The sequence below is a fragment of the Ictidomys tridecemlineatus genome, chromosome 9 (genome assembly GCF_052094955.1).
Source record: "Ictidomys tridecemlineatus isolate mIctTri1 chromosome 9, mIctTri1.hap1, whole genome shotgun sequence".
In the NCBI taxonomy this organism is placed as follows: domain Eukaryota; kingdom Metazoa; phylum Chordata; class Mammalia; order Rodentia; family Sciuridae; genus Ictidomys; species Ictidomys tridecemlineatus.
In genome coordinates this window covers 116,515,218-116,534,992 of record NC_135485.1, presented here as the reverse complement: position 1 = coordinate 116,534,992, position 19,775 = coordinate 116,515,218, and the positions used below count along the sequence as shown (strand labels likewise).

Sequence of the window (19,775 nt, the reverse complement as noted above, 5' to 3'; positions counted from 1 at the left end):
TTTTAAATCAAAAGTTCTCACACTGAGTGATCTAGAGATTGTTTTGGAATCTCTCAGAGGAATGCTTGCTTTTCCAATGAGTGATTGTAGATGGTTGACAATCAATTGAAAAGGGAAAAGGATCACATGCTCTGTGTGTATGTATGCATGCGTATGGTTGTGCATGACAACATCTTTCTACCAGTTTGCTAATTTCAGTTGTTTATTTTCCTCATCAAGGATCCAAGGTATTCTCTTTGTGTTCAAATTACTCCCAATTCACAAATATGTGAGTTCACTTTCAGAAAGCTTATAATTTGCCCAACTGTGGCCAATGAAGTTTAAAATTCTAATCCAGAAAAAAACTTGACGGTGTTACTGGATTGGTAGACCGGGTACTACACACTACCACTGAGTGTCCCTTACCCCAGATGCTTGGGACCAGAAGTGATTTGGATTTCAGGTTGTTTTTTTTTTAATACTTTAGAATGTTTGCATATACATGATGAGATAACTTGGTGTAGGACCCAGTCTAAATACTGAAACTCACTTATGTTTCATATAAACCTATATACACAGTCCGAAGGTAATTTTATGCAATATTTTTTGTACACCTGTACTTGGACTTTGACCTATCTTGTAAGATTGGCTGTGGAGTTTTCTACTTCTGGCATCATGGGTTCCAAAAGTTTCAGATTTTTAAATACTGAAGATTTTGTATTTTTAAATTAAGAATGCTCAATCTATTCTGCATTTCAGTAGCTAACTCCAACATAAAGGCTTATGTTTGGACAAAAACCTGTGTGGAATTTCATGAATATGTGCCATATCAAAACCTCTCTGTTATAGTTCCTTCTGAAACATTATCATGATGTAGGAAAGTAACAAGGAACTGTGGAAATGAAATAGTCACCTGCCCACTCCGAGGTAGTGTTTCAGTCTCCTCTAGAACAAATTAGTATGGCAGGAATAAAGCTTTGTGGTTATTCTATGACTCGTTTTTAACACATGTCAGGGCAAATAATGACTAATTTAAAGGAATTTGCAGTCAAACATAAGACTACACACCTAAATTTTGCAAAAACTACTAACATTTTTATCACTTTGGACAAATTCTGAGCAATGAAAATTTTTCTATAAAATAGTATTTGGCTTATATGCATATCATGAAAGGAGGTAATTTACTTTGCAAAATTTATCATTTTTTATCAGTGAGCTCCTCTCCACATAAATCTAATTTATTTGAAATTTAATATATAGGTTTTGGGGAATTTAGGTGTGATAGTGTCAAAATAAGTTCTTGAGGATCTTGGTTGGAAAAATAATACAAGGAATGAAAAAGGAGAGAGGCATCTGTAAGGTAGAGTCTGTAGATCATAGAAGTTATCTCTTTACACTATATTCATTTCACAGAAGATGTGCACAAAAGTTGATTTACCTCATCCAAGGTCACTTGACTTAGGAGGCAGTAAGTTCACGTATGTCTAACTTGAGCCTTATGTCTTTTGAGCCTGGTAGAAAGCTAAAAGAATGTTCAGTTCCTAAAAATTATTATTTTTTTGGCAGATTTCTCTAGTAGATGGAAAGCAAACATTTTTATAGAATTATTCCTTTAAAGTATGATTATGTTGACACTTAAAAATGTCTAAAGTAATATAATGAAAAAATGATTTATATCTGTCAGTTTAGTATCTCATGACATATTTAGAAAACTTTTTCTTCCTCTCATATATTTATGAACACAGAAAATTTATTTTGTACAAAATATTTCTCTTCTTTTGTACAATACTGACCAATGAATCATTCAAGGACAGGTGTTGTATAGGGCATATGTTAAGGATTATAAGAGATGTAGATTGCTTCCTGTGAATAATACTTAGGAATCCAAGTGTGTACTTTTTCAGGTATTCTTCAAGAAATATTATCTAAAGAAATAAAAGTCAATCATATTATTAACTGTTTTTAAAATTATCTACTACATTCCTAATCAAGTTGTATGTGGAAACAAGTTAAAGGGTGTCAGAATTAGTAGTATCTGAAAAGATTGTTAGTAAAAAGGGGAGAAAAAAAAGAGAAAACTCTGTATATGCACACATGCACATGAGCACATGCATTGAAGGCAGGTTAGAGAGAGAACATGAATTGCTTTTTGAAACTCTGAGTACCAGAGCAGGCAAAGGATTCTGTCTGTAGCTGGATGACTTTTGCCACTAAAGCCCTTTCTGAAAATGGCTCAGTCACCCACTACTATCTCCTCTTGGATTCCAGCCACAGGAGCTATAAGCTGAAAAGCAGTGCCTTGCACTCTAGCCCATGATAATTGATAGTTGACATACTTCTTAATGATTTCTGTGCACCATGCACTTCTCTAAGCCCCTTACAACCTTTCACTCACCTATCCTCACAACACAAGCTTTCAAAACCCGATGGATGAGTGGTAAATGAAAATAGTGTCTCATGTTTTCACTAAAATCTCAGAAAAAAATATGTCCAATAATTTACTGACTCCACACAGCTTAAAAAGATAAATATAAATAGTGTACACAAATGATGATATGGTAAAAGCAACATTTATTTGGATTGATTCTTAGCGATGTATCATAATATTTAGTTTTGATATTTAATTCACACTAGGTATTATTACTCAGAAGAAGGCACTTGTGGAGATTATAGATTTCAACCATCATTCAAGTCTCGTGTATTCTGTTGTAACTCAATTACTTGAAATAAAAAGATTCTGAGGTTAGTTTGGGAAATTATCAGTTATATATCAGTGTCAGTAGATGATGGCAGTACTTTCTGGTTTTGTCTTATTCTTTTTGAACTATTGAATTTTTCGGTGATCCTAATATGATAGCCTGCATTGTGGAATATGAAGCTCTCTTTTACGTAGAACACCTGTTGGTAGTAGAATCCCACGAACTTCTGTGCTTTCCTAGTTGGATTTGGGGTCTGTGCCATAGATACTGGGCCAGATGAGTAACTTAGGGATTCTTGGGGGATAAAAGCATTTGGAAGGAGGGCAGCTACCATTGTCTGTACATCTCTAATTTTAGGAATTTTACCAGTTTACCAAGATATTTACTGCATTTCTGTTCAAAGTAGCGTCCGTTAGCTAGTAATTTTATAAATGCCAACCACTAAATTAATATCATTGATTATCAAGAGTCTATTCATTTATGAGAATTAAACCATATGTAGAGCTTTATTTTTTAAAGCTAATTTTTATAGCATCCCTGTTTGTCTCCTCAAATAAAATATTATACAAGCTATTATACAAATATATTATGCAACTATGATTAATTTTAGGCTTATGCTTGTCAGTGGCGTTTAAGCCTATGTGGGCATAAGCATTAATCAAAATTAATATAATCTTTAATTAAATACATAATCTGATTTAAGAATTTGACTTAAAATATTACTTTTTTAAAATATATATATTTAACAGTGTTTGTGGTTAAACTATGAGTCAATCATTTGCCTAACAGTAGGTTACTAAAGTTGTGATTCACAAGTAATATTTTTAGGACTATAGTTTGCTTGATCCAGGAAAAATTCATATAATCAAATATTAAAACCTTTAAATAACAATGAAAAATACAAATGAGAGATTGATTTGCATTGTGTTAATGACTACTGGGAAATATATTGGTGTTAAGATCAAAATGTGTTAATTTTTATTATTTAGTTATTGTTTTATTTTCATTGAACAATTACTGTATATAGCCCCAGGTTTATAAAATATTCTTACTTAAGAGTTTCTGTTACAAATAGTGGTTAGAGTCACAAGATAATACCCAGTCCTATTTTTCTGAAATTTAACTAAATAAGTTAGATTAAATCAGTATTGGGTCAAGCCTAGAACAAAGTTTGGAATAAATGAATCTTCTCCTCTTGCGGCTTTTTATTTTTCTTTTTAATCCCTTATGCAGACCTGGAGTTACTGTCCTGCTAGGGGTTCTCTGTTACCTGATGTCCTTTGGTTTGGATGTAGAGCTTGACCTGTTTAATCTCCCTGTCCAACTTCCATAGGACTTGTTTGCCTCTTAAAACCTGCAGTTTTTGTAGGCCTTGACTTCCAGCTTCTTTTCCATCTGAGTGTTACAGCAGGACCAAAACAGTGCACTTTAGGCCTTCCCCTGATGGTAATGCCTGTTACAGCTTCTCCTTTTCTATAACCTTGACTGATGTAAACTTTAATAATAGTATTGTTATCCTGATTTACGGGTTTCTTGGGCATGGCCTCTTTCTTAGTTTCTGATATAAAGAAGTATTTTATTATGGACCAGGCGTTGGCTCACTTGCCTGCCTTGGGTGAGGCCCTGAGTTTGATCCCTAGCACAACCAAGAAGAAAAGACAATTAAATTAATGCTAAGTTATGAGTACATTTAGTCTAAATTTAATATATCATTATTTCATGCTATCCTATGAAGAACATAGGTGGTGGAAGGGAAAAAAGCAAAATGTTTTTAAAAAGTAGGTTTCTTTTCCTGTTGTTTGTTAACATCTATCACAATGACTTTTGCAGTTGTATTAAGTCACATTTCGAATTGGAAACTTGTTATTCATCTTCCTATTCCCTGCCCCTAGCCAACTGTCCAGAAATAACAGATTTTCAGTATTTATTAAATACAATTGAGTTTTTAAAAACAAAAATATTTGTTTATCTTCTGACGGTGGTCTTTCTCATTCTGAAATTCTGATGTTTGTGGTGAAAAACAGACAAGTGAGTCCCTGTGGCATGTGAAGGCTGGGCCTGAGTTGTAGGGTTCTTACAGCTCCTAATGCTCACCTTATAGGGAGTCCTTAGGGAAGATGACCAGGTGATGGATGCTGAAGAGAAGAGGTTTTTGAGACTTGAGTAAATAATCATTTATTGAGTAAAAATTCATTAGATGTATCTTTAGTTGACATATTAAGTTAGTTTTTAAAGAATATCACAATGCGTGGGACGTGTCAACCTGAGTCACATCTGTAGTAGTCACTAGTAATCAGAGTGCTGCTTGTAATTACGTGTATCAGTGGTGTCTTTCAAACTTCCCGAGCCAAAGTAATGTTTCCTCTGTTGCCTTCTGCAGTAAGTGACTGAACCAAATGGAAGTGCAGCTAGGATGATGAAGGATACATATCTCAGGCTGTGGACATATTATTTTAGTGTCTGATAACCATCATTTAGCTCCATAATTAATCCTAACCATTAACACATGTCTGCAAACTTCTGTCTTCAAATTGTTCCTGAAGAAATCCTGTAAATATTTTCACTATTCTATATTGTGACTAAATCATGTAAATTCTGAATATAGAGGTATTTGGAATGTTATTTTCCTAAATTTGGTATGATATTCTACATCTTCAACAATCAGTTTAAAAAGAAAACACACTTTTGGTGAGATGATTCCTGTTTATAAGACATATTTGACGTATTTAAGATGGGGGTGGTGTAATCTATTCATAGAGCTAGTTCTGAATGATTGTAGGATATAAATTTGCTTGTTTGAAACAATGATCATTGTCATAAACCCTAATCATCTCCTATGTGAGCCTCATTCTAAACCATGGAATAATGTCATATTTTTGGAAAGGGAGAGAGGGTTCAGGTCAAAGGAGAGGCAGGAATGTTATTAAGGTAAACCCTTATTTAGGTTTTAATAATTAGTCTTTATATTAATTATTATTTTCTAGCTAAGTAGATTCAGTATGCAGGCAGGAAAGTGGATGTTGCCTGTGTTTAGAGATGCCCTTAGCATATATTTTAAAATATTACATGTATTATTAGCCAGTAGTGTAAATGTAATATGACTGATAAATGTAGCTTCCTTTAAATTGAAGGGAGATCAGTAGTGTAGAGGAAAGAGACCAGGGGGGAGAGAGAAGGGAAGGAAAATGGGAAATGCTGGGGAATTATATTGGCTACATAGTATTGTTATATTGTGTACATGTACAGATATGTAACAGCAAATCCCACCGTTATGTACAACCATACTACATCAATAAAAAAATGTGGAAAATCAAAGACAACAGTAAAAATAATTGATAGTCTTGTACAATGGTACATATCTGTAATCCCAGTGACATGAAGTGTGAAGCAGGAGGATTGAAAGTTCAAGGCTGGCCTCAGTAACTTATAGAAACACTGTCTCAAAATAAATAAAAGCACTGGGTCTGTAGGACACTGGTAAAATCCCCCTGGGATCAATCCCTAGTACTCTCCCCAAACAAAATAAAACACAAAATGCAGCAGTAATAACTGATAAGAGTGTAAGATTCTTGAGGGTAATGTTTTCTTCCAGTCTTACTGAGTAGCACATAGTACTAGAAAAGGGTTCCTGTAAAGATCTGTTGAATGAACGAATGTGTGAATGTTTTCTTTTAAAATTCGTTTTCTCTGATTTATGTGGTGTGGACCAAGCACCTACAGAATGCTTAGTGAATCTGTTTCTATATTTGTTTAAACATGCACAAGTAGAAAGTTTTATTTATGTTTATGTGTATAGATAGAATTGAGAAATTATGGATGATATTTACCCAAGTTCTTTGGTCTTTTCTCTGTTGTCCTCCCTGGAGCCCAGTATATAGTGTATAACAGTACATTTTATTGATTTTAAGATGCTTGTTTTGTTTTGTTTTTCTGTTTGTTTTTAACTTTTAACTCATTTGGGCATAAGAGAACCTCAAATCTGTTTTCTTATCTAAGCTGTTTCTTGCCACAAAATTGCATTAGTGATTGCTAATAAATAGTAGTAGACTAATTTGCTCATTGATTTGTAGCTTGAAAATTGTACTTTACTAAATTAAATGTTTACCAAGTTGATCTTAATCACAAAACCACCTATTCAAGTAAGCATTGAGTTTAATATTATTTAAGCTTCTCTGTATGCCCACAACTTTAAAAATTTATGATTTTTGGCTAAAAAAAAAAGAACAGTGTTTAGTAATTTGCAAACTTGAAAAATGAAAGATCTTCCCTAATAACATTTTTTGGCTCAATAATCTGGAACAGAATAAAGTATTATAATTTTAAATGTCTTCTTAGAACTCTTGATTCAAATTGTAATCCTAGTTTTTCCTGCTCCTTCCATAGCTTCCTGCAGATTTCACAAAACTACACCTTACTGACAGTCTCCACCCACAGGTGACCCACGTTTCTTCTAGCCATTCAGGATGTAGCATCACAAGTGACTCTGGAAGCAGCAGTCTTTCTGATATTTACCAGGTGAGTGGGCATATTCCTTATCATTTGCTTTATTTTCATCTGGTCTAAGGATTTTTATGATTCTCAGTTGATGTAATTTATAAAGTAAGTGTATATGTGTGTATTATGTGCATGTATGTATATAAAACATTGATGTTTATGTTTCACACAGACATACAGTGTGTTTCAGGAAGCAGAACTACTGTCAAATTGTACTGGCCTGTGTTATTACCAATTATCAGAATTTTAAATGGAGTGGTAGCAAAGGAGTTTTTTTTTTTCTCTTGAAAAATGTTTTATTTGACTGTACATGTAGGTTTATGACTCTTACTTGATTTAGAAACTGCAGAATTGTGCTTTTATAAGTAAGTTTTTTTCTCATTAAAGTCTTATAAAGTATGACAAAAGTAAAGGATTAGTTAAGATCATATCATTGAATTATATTTTTTAAAAATAGCCTACAGATTTTTTTATGTATTCAAAATAAATTCTTTGCTATTGTTGGATAGAAAAAATTTAGAACTATGAGACTTAAAAGATATCTTAAAGGCCAAATAATTTTCATTGGTGAAGAATTGTTCATTGGCAGCCGGGTGTGGTGGTGCATGCTTGTAATCCCAGCGACTCTTGGGAGGCTAAGGCAGGAGGATCACAAGTTCAAAGCTAGCCTCAGCAATTTTGCAAGGCCCTAAACAACGTAGGGAGACCCTATCTCAAAAAAATTAAAAAAATCATTGGCTTATAATATGTAAATTTTGGGAAAATGATCAAAATAATAAAGAAAATAAAGACCATTTGGGGAACTTTTGAATACATACTATTAATATTGGATTTTAGATGGTTTCAAACAATAAGACTATTTTACTAACCTTACCAGGTATAATTCTTGGTTCTATAGGTGTTGTCCTGTGAATTGACCATAAAAAGTAACTTTCTGAATATTATAGTTGTTTGGAATTATTGACATATTCAGGCAGTTCTACTTTTTTTATTACTAAAAGTAAACAATTAGAATACTACGTATGAGACATTTAAGTCCTAAATTCAGTAGATCTTAGAAAATAAATTTTCTTTTAAATATTGGGTGCATGCTTTCTATAATTTCATAGCATTATAGAGAGTTGATTAGCAATTTTATATTTTAAACAGCTCCAAATGCATTTTTTTAAAAAAGTTTTGTTAGCCACAAATGCAACCATTTGTAAATTCTTATGATTAGAATTTCTTTATTATTTTGCAATAAGAAATATAATCTTGAGGCTGGGGATGTGGCTCAAGTGGTAGTGCACTTGCCTTATATGTGTGAGGCACTGGGTTCAGTGCTCAGCACCACATAAAAATAAAAAAGATATTGTGTCCACCTAAAAAACTAAAAACTAAAAAAAGAAAAGAAAGAAGAAGAAAAGAAATATAATCTTTGCCTCTTTAAAGTGACTTTGCAAATTTCTACTTTGATCCATAAAATGTCATTTTGTCATTAACTCATTAGGAGGTAATTCCACTTCAAATCTTAGAGAAGGCATTATATCAGGGCAAATCTACCTCACACATGTTTCTGGAAGGAGATTTTAAAAAATCATTTATTCAAAGTTCCCTTATATAATGAACAATATGAGTATGTTAGCTTACATCAACTGAGACACCATGGTAGAATCCTTGTCCTTAAAACTTTGAGATGGTTATTATATAGTTTAAAGATATATAGTATGAATATAATTGAAGCTATAGCAGTTATCACCATCACTGTTCTCTGCAAATATATGCAAAGTTTAGCAAAATCCCTAGAACATGGATTTATAAGAATATGGTATCTTTTTATATAATTTATTGGGAGCATATTCTGAGGGAAATTCTAGTCTTCCGTGTTGTCACTTTGAGTAGTTTAGATAAATTCATGAAGGAATTCTTGATGATATTTCTGCTTTCCTAGCTATCATCAGAATGTCTGAACAAGAACATAGGTGTGAGTTCACATTGGACATTGATCTGATGATATAGTTGGAGCTTGCAGCCTGAAGTCTGAACTGATTACAGAGGAAGAAGAGGATCCCTGTACTTCAATTTGATTCATTTAGTTGAGTTGAAGGCTATTCCTTTTTTAGTTGATGCTTCCAAAGGAAAAATCCAGCAGGTCATGGTGGCACATGCCTGTAATCCCAGTGGCTTGGGAGGCTGAGGCAGGAGGATCATAAGTTCAAAGCCAGATCTCAGCAACTCAGCAAGGCCTTAAGCAACTAGGAGACCCTGTCTCAGAACATAAAAAGGGCAGGGGATATGGCTCAGTGGTTAAGTGTCCCAGGTTTCATAATCCCTGGTACCAGAAAAGGATGTAAAAGAAAAAAATCCATACATATATCTAAATATGCAGTTATTAACTATGCAACACTTAGCCTTTGATAGTGATTCTCAATAGACAATTTCTGTTATCCTCGAATCAGAAATCCTTAAGGTGAGAAGTTTCATACTTGGTTCCACTTCCAATCTCAAATTTGGATCGTTTACTAATTTACTATCAATCAAGCATCCAATCTGTTCTTGAATAATTCCAAGGATGAAAAACTATCTCCCATGCACAATTCTGGCCTAGGATTCTTTAGGCACATAGAGATTGAAATTGACCACTAGGTACAGGAAAGAAAAGAGTAGAATATTGCCCACAATGAGAGTAGCAGAAATCAAGAATAAAGGGGATAGGAAAGGCATCAAAATACAATAGACACTAGTATGGCAGTATGTATACATGTGGATGTGTAACCAATGTGATCCTGCAATCTGTACACGTGGTAAAAATGGGAGTTCATAACCCACTTGAATCAAATGTATGAAATATGATATGTCAAGAGCATTGTAATGTTTTGAGCAACCAATTAAAAAAAAAAAAAAAGAAGAAAGTGAGATGATCAGGGAGTAGCCTTAGGAGAAGAAATGCCTGTTTTAACAAGGACACATCCTGATGGGTTTGCAGTAGGGAGTTTGGGAATTGAGGGGGTCCTTGTCTTACAATTTCTGTTTTCTCTCAGAAGAGATCATTTGTTGAGAATGAGAAGGTTGCCTAGTTGAATGACAGCTTCAAGAAAGCAGCAGCTCATTGGTCTCATCTCCGTTTTTTTCCTCCACAGCCTAGTAGAGTGCCAGGAAATTGTAGGCATTTAGTAAAGCTGTGTTCGGTGAATATAATTGAAATAATAGACTAGGGGATATAAGCTGGATATGAAAGGAAATTAAGAGAGATGTGAAACTTGGGCATAGACGATAGTAAGTAGTCTTAAAAAGACTGAAGGCCCTGCTTAAGTTGAGAGAGGGTTACCTTAGAGGCTGAAAAAATAGGAGATTGGTGGAAGAAAGCTGAGCACCTCTTGGTGATGTGAGACAGTGCCGTTTCCAGACATGATTAAATAGTTTAATGGTGTGACTATCAGTGAGTGGCTTAGGTGGACTGAAAATATTTGTACAAAAATAGATCCATAGAACAGAGTTAAAGCAAACTGGAACTTATATAATATGATGTAATATATACTGCAGGAAACAATAACAGAGAAAATAGTGGATTATTTAATGTCACATTTTGGGTGGGGGTTATATTTTCCTTTTATGTCATAATTAAGATAAATTCCACATAAACTAGGGAGTTAGCAAATTCTTAATGTTATAATGATCAGAACATTTTAGTAATTAAGTGATCAACTGAGACAAAGATTTAGTCAGAATGTAAATAATTTATGCAACTTAATAAGAAAAATGCTTAATTTATAACATGAAAGTAAACATTCAAAGTACAGAAGTAAATGATTTATAGAAGAGAAAATAGAAATCTTTGTATCTTAAAATATTTAGAAATTTTGTACCTTAAAATATTTTAAATATGTTAGTAATTGACTAGAAGAGGACTTAAGTATGAAATATGACACTATTTTGCCTATGAAGTAAACACAGATTTTCTTACTTAAGTGTTTACTTTTACACAGTTATGATGGGATTGTAGTTTTAGGAAAGCAATCTAGCAGTTTACATTGAGAACTATAAGAAATTGTCTTTTTATGTTGGCCAAATTATATTGTTATATTGTATGCCAGTATGAAAATACATATATAATATATCAATAAAAAGTATGGAATTTCTTTCTTTTTTATACATGAATTTTTGAAAGACAATGTTGAAGTGAAAAAGAATGATGATATTAAATTTGGAAAAATGTGAATTTGATACACAAACTAGGCTTAATAGAAACATGTTTATTCCTAAATATATTTTTGTACTTTCCACATATATATATGTTATGTTCCTACTCACTTTATTGTCACTTAACTTAGCATCAACATTAGCATTCAGTATAACTTCCTAGCCTAAATTTGTATCAGGATCTGGTTTAAGAGCTAGTTGGGTTAAATATATGTTTGGAATTCTGTACAAAATTCATTTAGACCAAGGGTACTTACTAAGCAACCCTTTTCTATATAACAATATGTGTGACATATTTAATAAAGATATTTTTATAAAATAAAAGGTGTAGAATTTTACTTTTGTTTTAGTTAAATTGACAGTTCACTAGAGCTGTGTGGCATTTAAAATTTCCTGTTTGTTCTTGGTATTCTTTTAAAAATGCCAATTAAAATGGTTTTAAGAACTGTATTCACAATAACAGAATATATTTAATCTCTTTTGATTTATAAATAAGTCATAGGGCATTGAGCATCAATATGATAAAATTGTTATATTTTTAAGAATATTCCTACTTAAATACTAAAGGGCAACTAATATGTTATAGACTATATATGTATAAAGTAAATTAATGTAGGACAGGAGTAACTTGCCTAACAAATACTGGTTTAGTCAGCTTTTTCGATGCTGTGACTAAAAGAACTGACCAGAACAATTTGTAGAGGAGGAAACATTTATTTGAGGGCTCACAGTCTCCATAGAAGGCTGACTCCATCCCTTCAGGTTGAAAAATCACAGCTGGAGATTGTGGTAGAGGAAAGAAGCTCATATCATGATCAGAAAGCAGAGAGGATCCACTCTCCAGATATAAAATATATACCCCATAGTCATGCCCCAGTGAACCACTTCCTGTAGCCACACTCCACTAGTTTTTAGTTATCACTCAATCCCTAATTTGCTGATTAGGTTAAGGCTATAACCCTGTCATTTCTTCTCCAAACCTTCTTGTATTGTCTCACGTATGAGCTTTTGGGGGACACCACACCTAAACCATAACAAATACATAAGCCTTTCTTCTTGCTCCTGAGACAAATATAATCAGATACCTTTTAAACAAAAATTGTATAAGTGTAGAATAAAAGAGTTTAAAAACCATCATTCGGGGCTGGGGATGTGGCTCAAGCGGTAGCGCGCTCGCCTGGCATGCATGCGGCCCGGGTTCGATCCTCAGCACCACATACCAACAAAGATGTTGTGTCCACCGAGAACTAAAAAATAAAATATTAAAAATTCTCTCTCTCTCTCTCTCTCTCTCTCTCTCTCTCTCTCTCTCTCTCTCTCTCTCTCTCTCTCTCCTCTTTCACTCTCTCTTAAAAAAAAACCATCATTAATCTTAAAAATAGAAAATAGCAAGTATTTTATGTATATTTATTGCAAATGCATATTTTTAAACATTATATTTCTGACTTAGCAAAATGGAAAACATTTTGTTACTGCTTTATCTTTTTTTTTCATAAATACTATTAAGAAATCTGGGCATAGTATTTAGTATTTTGTGTTGATCAAATCTGACATTAAATCTTAACAATTACTATGTATTGTTTACAGTTAGCAACTTACTAATTTCCTTGTGTTTTCTCATCTGTTAAGTAAGGTTAATAATATAACTTGCCAAATTGATATGAAGATTATCATATAGTAAAAGCATCAAATTTAGTGCTAGATATGTGGAGGTCATTCAGTACATAATATTATATGAACCATTTGGCCAGAACTTAACATGTACATTTAATCAGAAAGAAATTTGTTTAGTGGGGGCTGGAATTGTGGCACACTGGTAGAGTGCTTGTCTAGCATGTGTGAAGCACTGGGTTCAATTCTCAGCACCACATTAAAAAAATAAATAAAAAAAAGTTAAAAAAAAATTATTTACAGGTACACAGGGAGTTGGTGTTTAACGCCTTTTTTTTTTTTTTTTGGTCAAACTCTTCAAATATAAATTGTGCAGGGCTCATTGCTGATACAGAGAAATATGGAAAGTATGTAAGGGCTACAGAGAAAAATGTATTCCCTCTAGGATGATACTTATGATTTAAGCTATCCCTGAAATCTTTTTTCCTTGTTGGATCTAAAAGTTGTCTTTTGAATGGTGAGAAGCTATAGCTCCAGTTGACATGTAGGTTCATGGAGATTAGGTGACTTTGCTGAAATCACATAATGAAGGTAGAGGCGAGAATTGGAGCACTAAACTGAATTTCTTTGTTCCTTCAGCAAATGTAAATTCAGTAAATACTGTGTTCCAGGATCTAGGAGTTTAGGCCTCTTCCCCTGGAGACCAGCTTTTGTTCCTTAACCTTTCACCTCTAGTTGGTCTCCAAACATCTTCTTGTCTTTCACAAAAATGGTGGTTGACACTAGTAGATTCCTGAAAAGTTGCTTATCAAGGTCTTTTAAAATGTACTATTTAGAGAATTCTATAATATTTTAAAATAAAATGGAAGTTTTTTCTTAGCAAAAGCATTTTTCCAAGTTACTGGTTTAATAAATGTTATTTTATGAATAGCTTCTTTGTTAAAGAATGGATTTAGCCTTTGTCTGTTCCTCCCATGTTCCCCTTCCCTACCCCACTGTGAATCAGCCTTCTTAGATCAGAGAAAACATTTGGCATTTGTTTTTTTGGTATTGGCTAACTTCATTTAGCATTATCTTCTCTAACTCCATCCATTTACCTGCAAATGCCATGATTTTATTCTCTTTTATTGCTGAGTAATATTCCATTGTGTATATATGCCACATTTTTTTTTTTATCCATTCATCTACTGAAGGGCATCTAGGTTGGTTCCACGGTTTAGCTGCTGTGAATTGTGCTGCTATAAACATTGATGTGGCTGTGTCCCTGTAGTATGCTGTTTTTAAGTCTGTTGGATATAGACTGAGGAGAGGGATAGCTGGGTCAAGTGGTGGTTCTATTCCCAATTTCCCAAGAAATATCCATACTGCTTTCCATATTGGCTGTACCTTTTTCCCCACATCCTCTCCAACACTTATTATTGTTTGTCTTCATAATAGCTGCCATTTTTCTGCTGTCATATATAAATTTTAAAAATTAGTTTAAAAAATAAGCTTAAAAAACAAACCCAGGAAAAAATGAAGCAAAATAATAAAATAATGTTAAAAAACAAAGTACAAACAAAAGGAACATTTAAAATTTAAAAAAAGAGAATGGATTTAGCAAACAATTATGTTCAAATGAAGTGGAAGGTTCACTTTGGAGATAAGAAAACAATTAACACAGTGCTGTGGTACATTGTTAAGTATTTGGTGTTTAGTTAATTATTGTTATCAGGGTTGATATTTTATATTTTTATACTTTAAAAACATCTTTATATATTCTTTTTTCTGATTTTTTAAAGTTATTGATGGACCTTTATTTTTATTTATTCATTCATTCACATGCGGTACTGAGAATCAAACCCAGTGCCTTTCACATTTTTTCTTAAAGCTTTTTATTATCTTTAAAATCATTCAGGCTTTGAATTGAAATTGGTAAGCTTTATCATGCACATTTTCTACAAAGTTAACTTTACAATAAGATATTTTCCAGAGTTTAGTATTTTTATTAGAAAAATACATTTGTGATGTTCAGGATTGATATAGATAACATTTAATTAAATTCATTCTCACTATATATAAGCATTTAGTGAATTCTATGTATATAATGTCAGTAAGACTCTGTGTGTGAGTGTGTGTGTTTTATTAAGATGATTAGATTGACCTGAAAAGATAATTGTTCTAGGTTTCAGATAGCCCAGCAGAATAGACCATCTTGAAATAAGTGACTCTGGTGACTAAGAAAATATTTAGGTGTTGGTGTATGTCTTTTTAAGTTGACATTTGATTGATACTGTAACCAGATATGTTGATAACTGAGAAGACAGAATGTGTCACCTTTAGGCATATATCATCTCCTATATCGTTTATTGATGTATACTTTGAGAGTAATCATTTTAACTAATTGTTACTGTTTGGTTTTTATCAAGTTACCTTTGACTTGGGGTTTGTTTCTCCTCAAAAGGCTAAGAAGGGAAAATCAGTTTAGTCTACTTGGCATTAATAAATTCATATCAGTTCTTCTGGAGGAAAAAGTGTTCAGAATCAACAGATTGTCACCCTTTAGCTTATAGTTTAAGCTGTTCTATTTGAAAAATGAAATGAAAACAAGCACCACTGTTCTTTATTCTACTATGTTTCAAAGCTTGTATGATGGCTCAGATAAGAAATACAAACTTCTGAGATGAAAAATCAGTCATCCTAACATTTTAGTATGAATGATTTTGTTAAAGTAGTTTTTTTTATAGTGTCTACACAGATAGTTGTTGAATGTTGAGTCCTTCTAACTTAGTTACAGAAAAATGAATACAACAAAACTGTCTTGAACTATAATTGTTATTATCTGTTTGGGTCCCCAAAGATTGATTTACTTAAAATAGTTCTTAAAGTATTTTAAATGTTCGTTTTTAAGGCCACAGAAAGTGAGGCTGGTGATATGGACCTGAGTGGGTTGCCAGAAACAGCGGTGGATTCCGAGGACGATGATGATGAGGAAGACATTGAGAGGGCATCGGATCCACTGATGAGTAGGGACATTGTGAGAGACTGCCTGGAGAAGGACCCAATCGACAGGACGGATGATGATATTGGTAAGTGCAACCCACAAAATGAATCTAGGAGCAGTTAAAAACATTTAGAGTAAAACTGATATAGTAGAGTGCAAGTCTAGTGAGCTTTAAGAAGTCATTAATTTATGAATTTCCTTTGTATAAATGTTGGTAATGAATGCTTTTCCTTTGTATATACTGTATTTGTTCGGAAAAAAGAGAAAGTCAGTGTTAGTCAATACCTTCAGAAGTCTACATATAATACTGTGATTGAAACTTCCTAGTAAAATCCTTCCATGTAACTTCTTTCATAGCTTAATTTATTACACACATTTATACACACACACACACACACACACACACACACAGCTAAATTTGTCTTCCTGGTAGTATTATTTCCTTTAGTTTTCTCCTAAGCACTATTTCTGTGTTTTTTTGTGTGTAAATGTTGGTCGATGGAAGTTAGTAAATTTTCATGTCAGTGAATTTGCTTCTACTCTGGTTCCATGTAAAGGAAGTCTGAGTGGATGAGGATAGTATGTCAGGCTAGCAGGACATGCACTGTGAGGGTTAAGACTCTCTTTATATGCACCCTAGAATTAAAAGATCTAAGCGACTTCATACCTACCTTTCCACATGAGCAAGAGTCAGTTGTGTAAAAATGGCTTTGTATTTGAATATGCCCCAGACTCTTGAATTTTGGCTTAGAATATTAAGAGTAAGAGCAACTTCTGTTGAGAGTCATCTCCCACTAGAGTTCTGGAATCCATAACCACCCTTGCCTAAGCCCAAATGATCTGTCCAACCACTTGCCCAACTCTTTGGGTCAATATGTATTTGAAGAGAAATCTAAAGAACTGAGTTTGTGGGATTAGCTGTAGGAAGGCGTGGGTATAAGTATGTGTGAGTAGCTTGTAGTATTACATGTTTTAGCGGGACAAACATGTCTGTGGAAGAACTTTGACCATTTAAAATAGATATGAGATAGGGAGTAAGAGGGATAAAATATGGAAAACCAAATCTTTGAATTATTTATGTATAATTTAATTACCGTCATTGATGGGAGTTGCTAAATTTCTGTAGATGAACATCAAATGGTCGTAATTATCCATCCATTCATGCAGCTAATGTGGTAGAGCGTCTTCTGGGTGCTGAACATTTCCTAGCTCTGAGCAACTCCATAGTGAACAGTACAGAGAGGTCCTTGTTCTATCGAGGTCTGTTGGAGAGACAGAGCAAGTGAACAGGTCAAACACTGCAGATAGTGGTGAGTGCTGCGGAGGAGAATTTAGTGGAGGTGGAGGAGTGAAGTGAGTTCTCAGATTCATCCACTGAAGACCAGGGGTGTGGTGTCCCTGTTATGTATCAGGAACCAATGTGGTCATCTGATTTCTAGTGTGTAAAACTGGCTTTTTAATATTTCTGTTCTTTGTCCGTAAAAATTTATTTTGTTTTTTAAATTCTTGTATTGTACTTGAAAGAATGAAAACGGAAGTGTGTTCAATTTACCATCTTAATTCAGAACCCTTGCTTATAGTTTTTTTTTAATTAGGTAGAATATTGCTTATGAATAGGTTCATTTGGTTGGAAGTCATCTTTTTGTAAGCAAATATATCTGCTCTATTTAATCTATTTTTTAAATAGCTGTGGAAGAAAATGCTGATTATTAAAATATGTGCAGGATGTCTGTTATTCCTGGAAATATAAGGCTTTCACTTTGTATTTGAGAAGGCTCCTATCCCAGAATTCTGGAAAGCAAGAAGTGCTTATTCTTACAAATAAATGCAAAAATAATTTGCTTGCTTGTTTTCTTTGTTTTTTGTGGGAGTGGGGAAGGGTACTGGGGATTGATTGAACTCAGGGACACTCAAGCACTGAGTCACATCCCCAGCCCTATTTTGTATTTTATTTAGAAACAGGGTATCATTGAGTTGCTTAATACCTCACTTTTGCTGAGGCTGGCTTTGAACCTTCTTCTTCTTTTTTTTTTGAAATTGGGTCTTGCTAAGTTTCCCAGGCTGGCATTGAACTTGTGATCCTTTTATCTCAGCCTCCTGAATAGAAGCTGGGATTAAAGACATGTGCCACTGCTCCCAGCTATACTCAATTTTGGAATTTTTTAATACCATTTTATTTGTTTGTTTGTTTATTTTTATGTGGTGCTGAGGATCAACTCCAGTCCCTTATACATGCTAGGCAAGCACTCTACTACTGAGCTACAGTTCTAGCCCCTGAACTTTTATTTTTTGTTTTGAGGGCTTGATATATTAAGGTAGAAGAAGAATGGCTTTGATCTCTTTCAAACAATTCTTTTCCATCCTGCTTCATGTACCACCAAAACCTTTAGATATTAAAAAAAAAACTTAATATTATTAAGACTTTTTAAAATACAGAATTGAATCAAGCAAATCAAGATAGGCTCATTTTCTGTATTGACTTCAGTTTCTGGTGTCTATACTTTGATTTGTTTTTTCTTTGTGTTACAATGACTACTAACAAAATTTTTTAAAAGATTAATAGTTCTCATAAACAAGAACATCCCTATCCTAACAAATAGGATATGTCATAGTAGTATATCATTCTAATAGTTTAGAATATAATTCTAATCATTTTTTTTTTAAATATTGAAAAAGCAGCCCTGCCCCCTCCCCCATGGCTTCTCCGTTTTATTTGTTCTAGGCACTCTCTTAGTACTCATCCCAAGTTCTCGGTTCTTGGCTACCTCATCCTAGTTTGTATAGTACTCATGGCATTATCCGAGTTTAGTTTGAACCAAATGCTTAAATGGCCAAATGCTTTAAATTTATTACATTTTTAAATATCAATGATAGAAAAATTATTTTTTAAAAATTGCTCCAATTCTCCACTATAGTTGTATAGACGAGTTTTCACAAAACTAGTGTTTGGATATTTTTGAATCCTTGAGAGCCTTAAAAACTATTCAGGTAAGCATTTATGTCATCTTGGTTTTTCTACTGAGTTTGAAGAACTATGTACATCTACTATTATTAGATCTTTCCCATCTTTTTTATTCTTATAATAAGTGATATACAGTTATTTCTTATCTTGTTATATTGTTTTAATGCCAATCACTGATCATATGTCACAGATTGATTGCATGACCCACTAATAAAATAAGAACCTGTCAGAAACAAGAAACATGTATATGCAAGGTACTTTAAAATCATTGTAGCAGATATTAGTGGAGATAATTCACATGATCTGCCCACTTTTTCTTTTCTAGTCATGTATGTGGTAATTATTTGACTTCTGGTATTCTGAACATATCTTAAATTCAATTTCTTACATATAATTAACTTCTGGTCTCACATTTTCCTTAAACCCATTAACCTTTGCTTGCCCAAGGAAATTTAACAACTGCTAGGAGAGGAGAAAGGTAAAATGTGTGATCTACAGGTTATAAATGTGATAGCTTATGGTGAGGGATGAGGGATGAGGGATGACTGCTACAGAAATTAGGCTGGAAACACCAGAACTGTGATGTGCTGACCAGAGGACCATGACTTTTTCATTTGCTTCTGTGTTCCAAATGAAAAGGTCAGTACAGTTGTAAAATAGTGATTCCTACCTTTCATATGGATAGATATAGGTCATCTCTTATAGTAGTATTCAGGATCTCTCTTCTGCTGCTCCTGGAAATAAATATATTTTATGGCACAACTCAGACACACCTACTTATTTTTAGAAATAAAACCGTTCACTAAACAGAATTTATTGTTTTTATGAGTGATGTGCTTTAATATTTTATCATCATCTTCTTTTTTTA

The 19,775-nt window shown here is 33.4% G+C and overlaps 1 protein-coding gene across 13 annotated transcripts in view; it reads left to right on the top strand.

The window, feature by feature from the left end:
- Rapgef2 (Rap guanine nucleotide exchange factor 2) overlaps window positions 1-19,775 on the top strand; it is a 251,730-nt gene that overhangs the window by 191,595 nt on the left and 40,360 nt on the right. For all 13 annotated transcript variants that reach the window (XM_078021950.1, XM_078021946.1, XM_078021947.1 and 10 more), the window contains 2 exons: window positions 7,062-7,193; window positions 15,853-16,030. In XM_078021950.1, coding sequence (XP_077878076.1) covers window positions 7,062-7,193; window positions 15,853-16,030 — 310 coding nt within the window. The remainder of the gene's footprint in view (window positions 1-7,061; window positions 7,194-15,852; window positions 16,031-19,775) is intronic.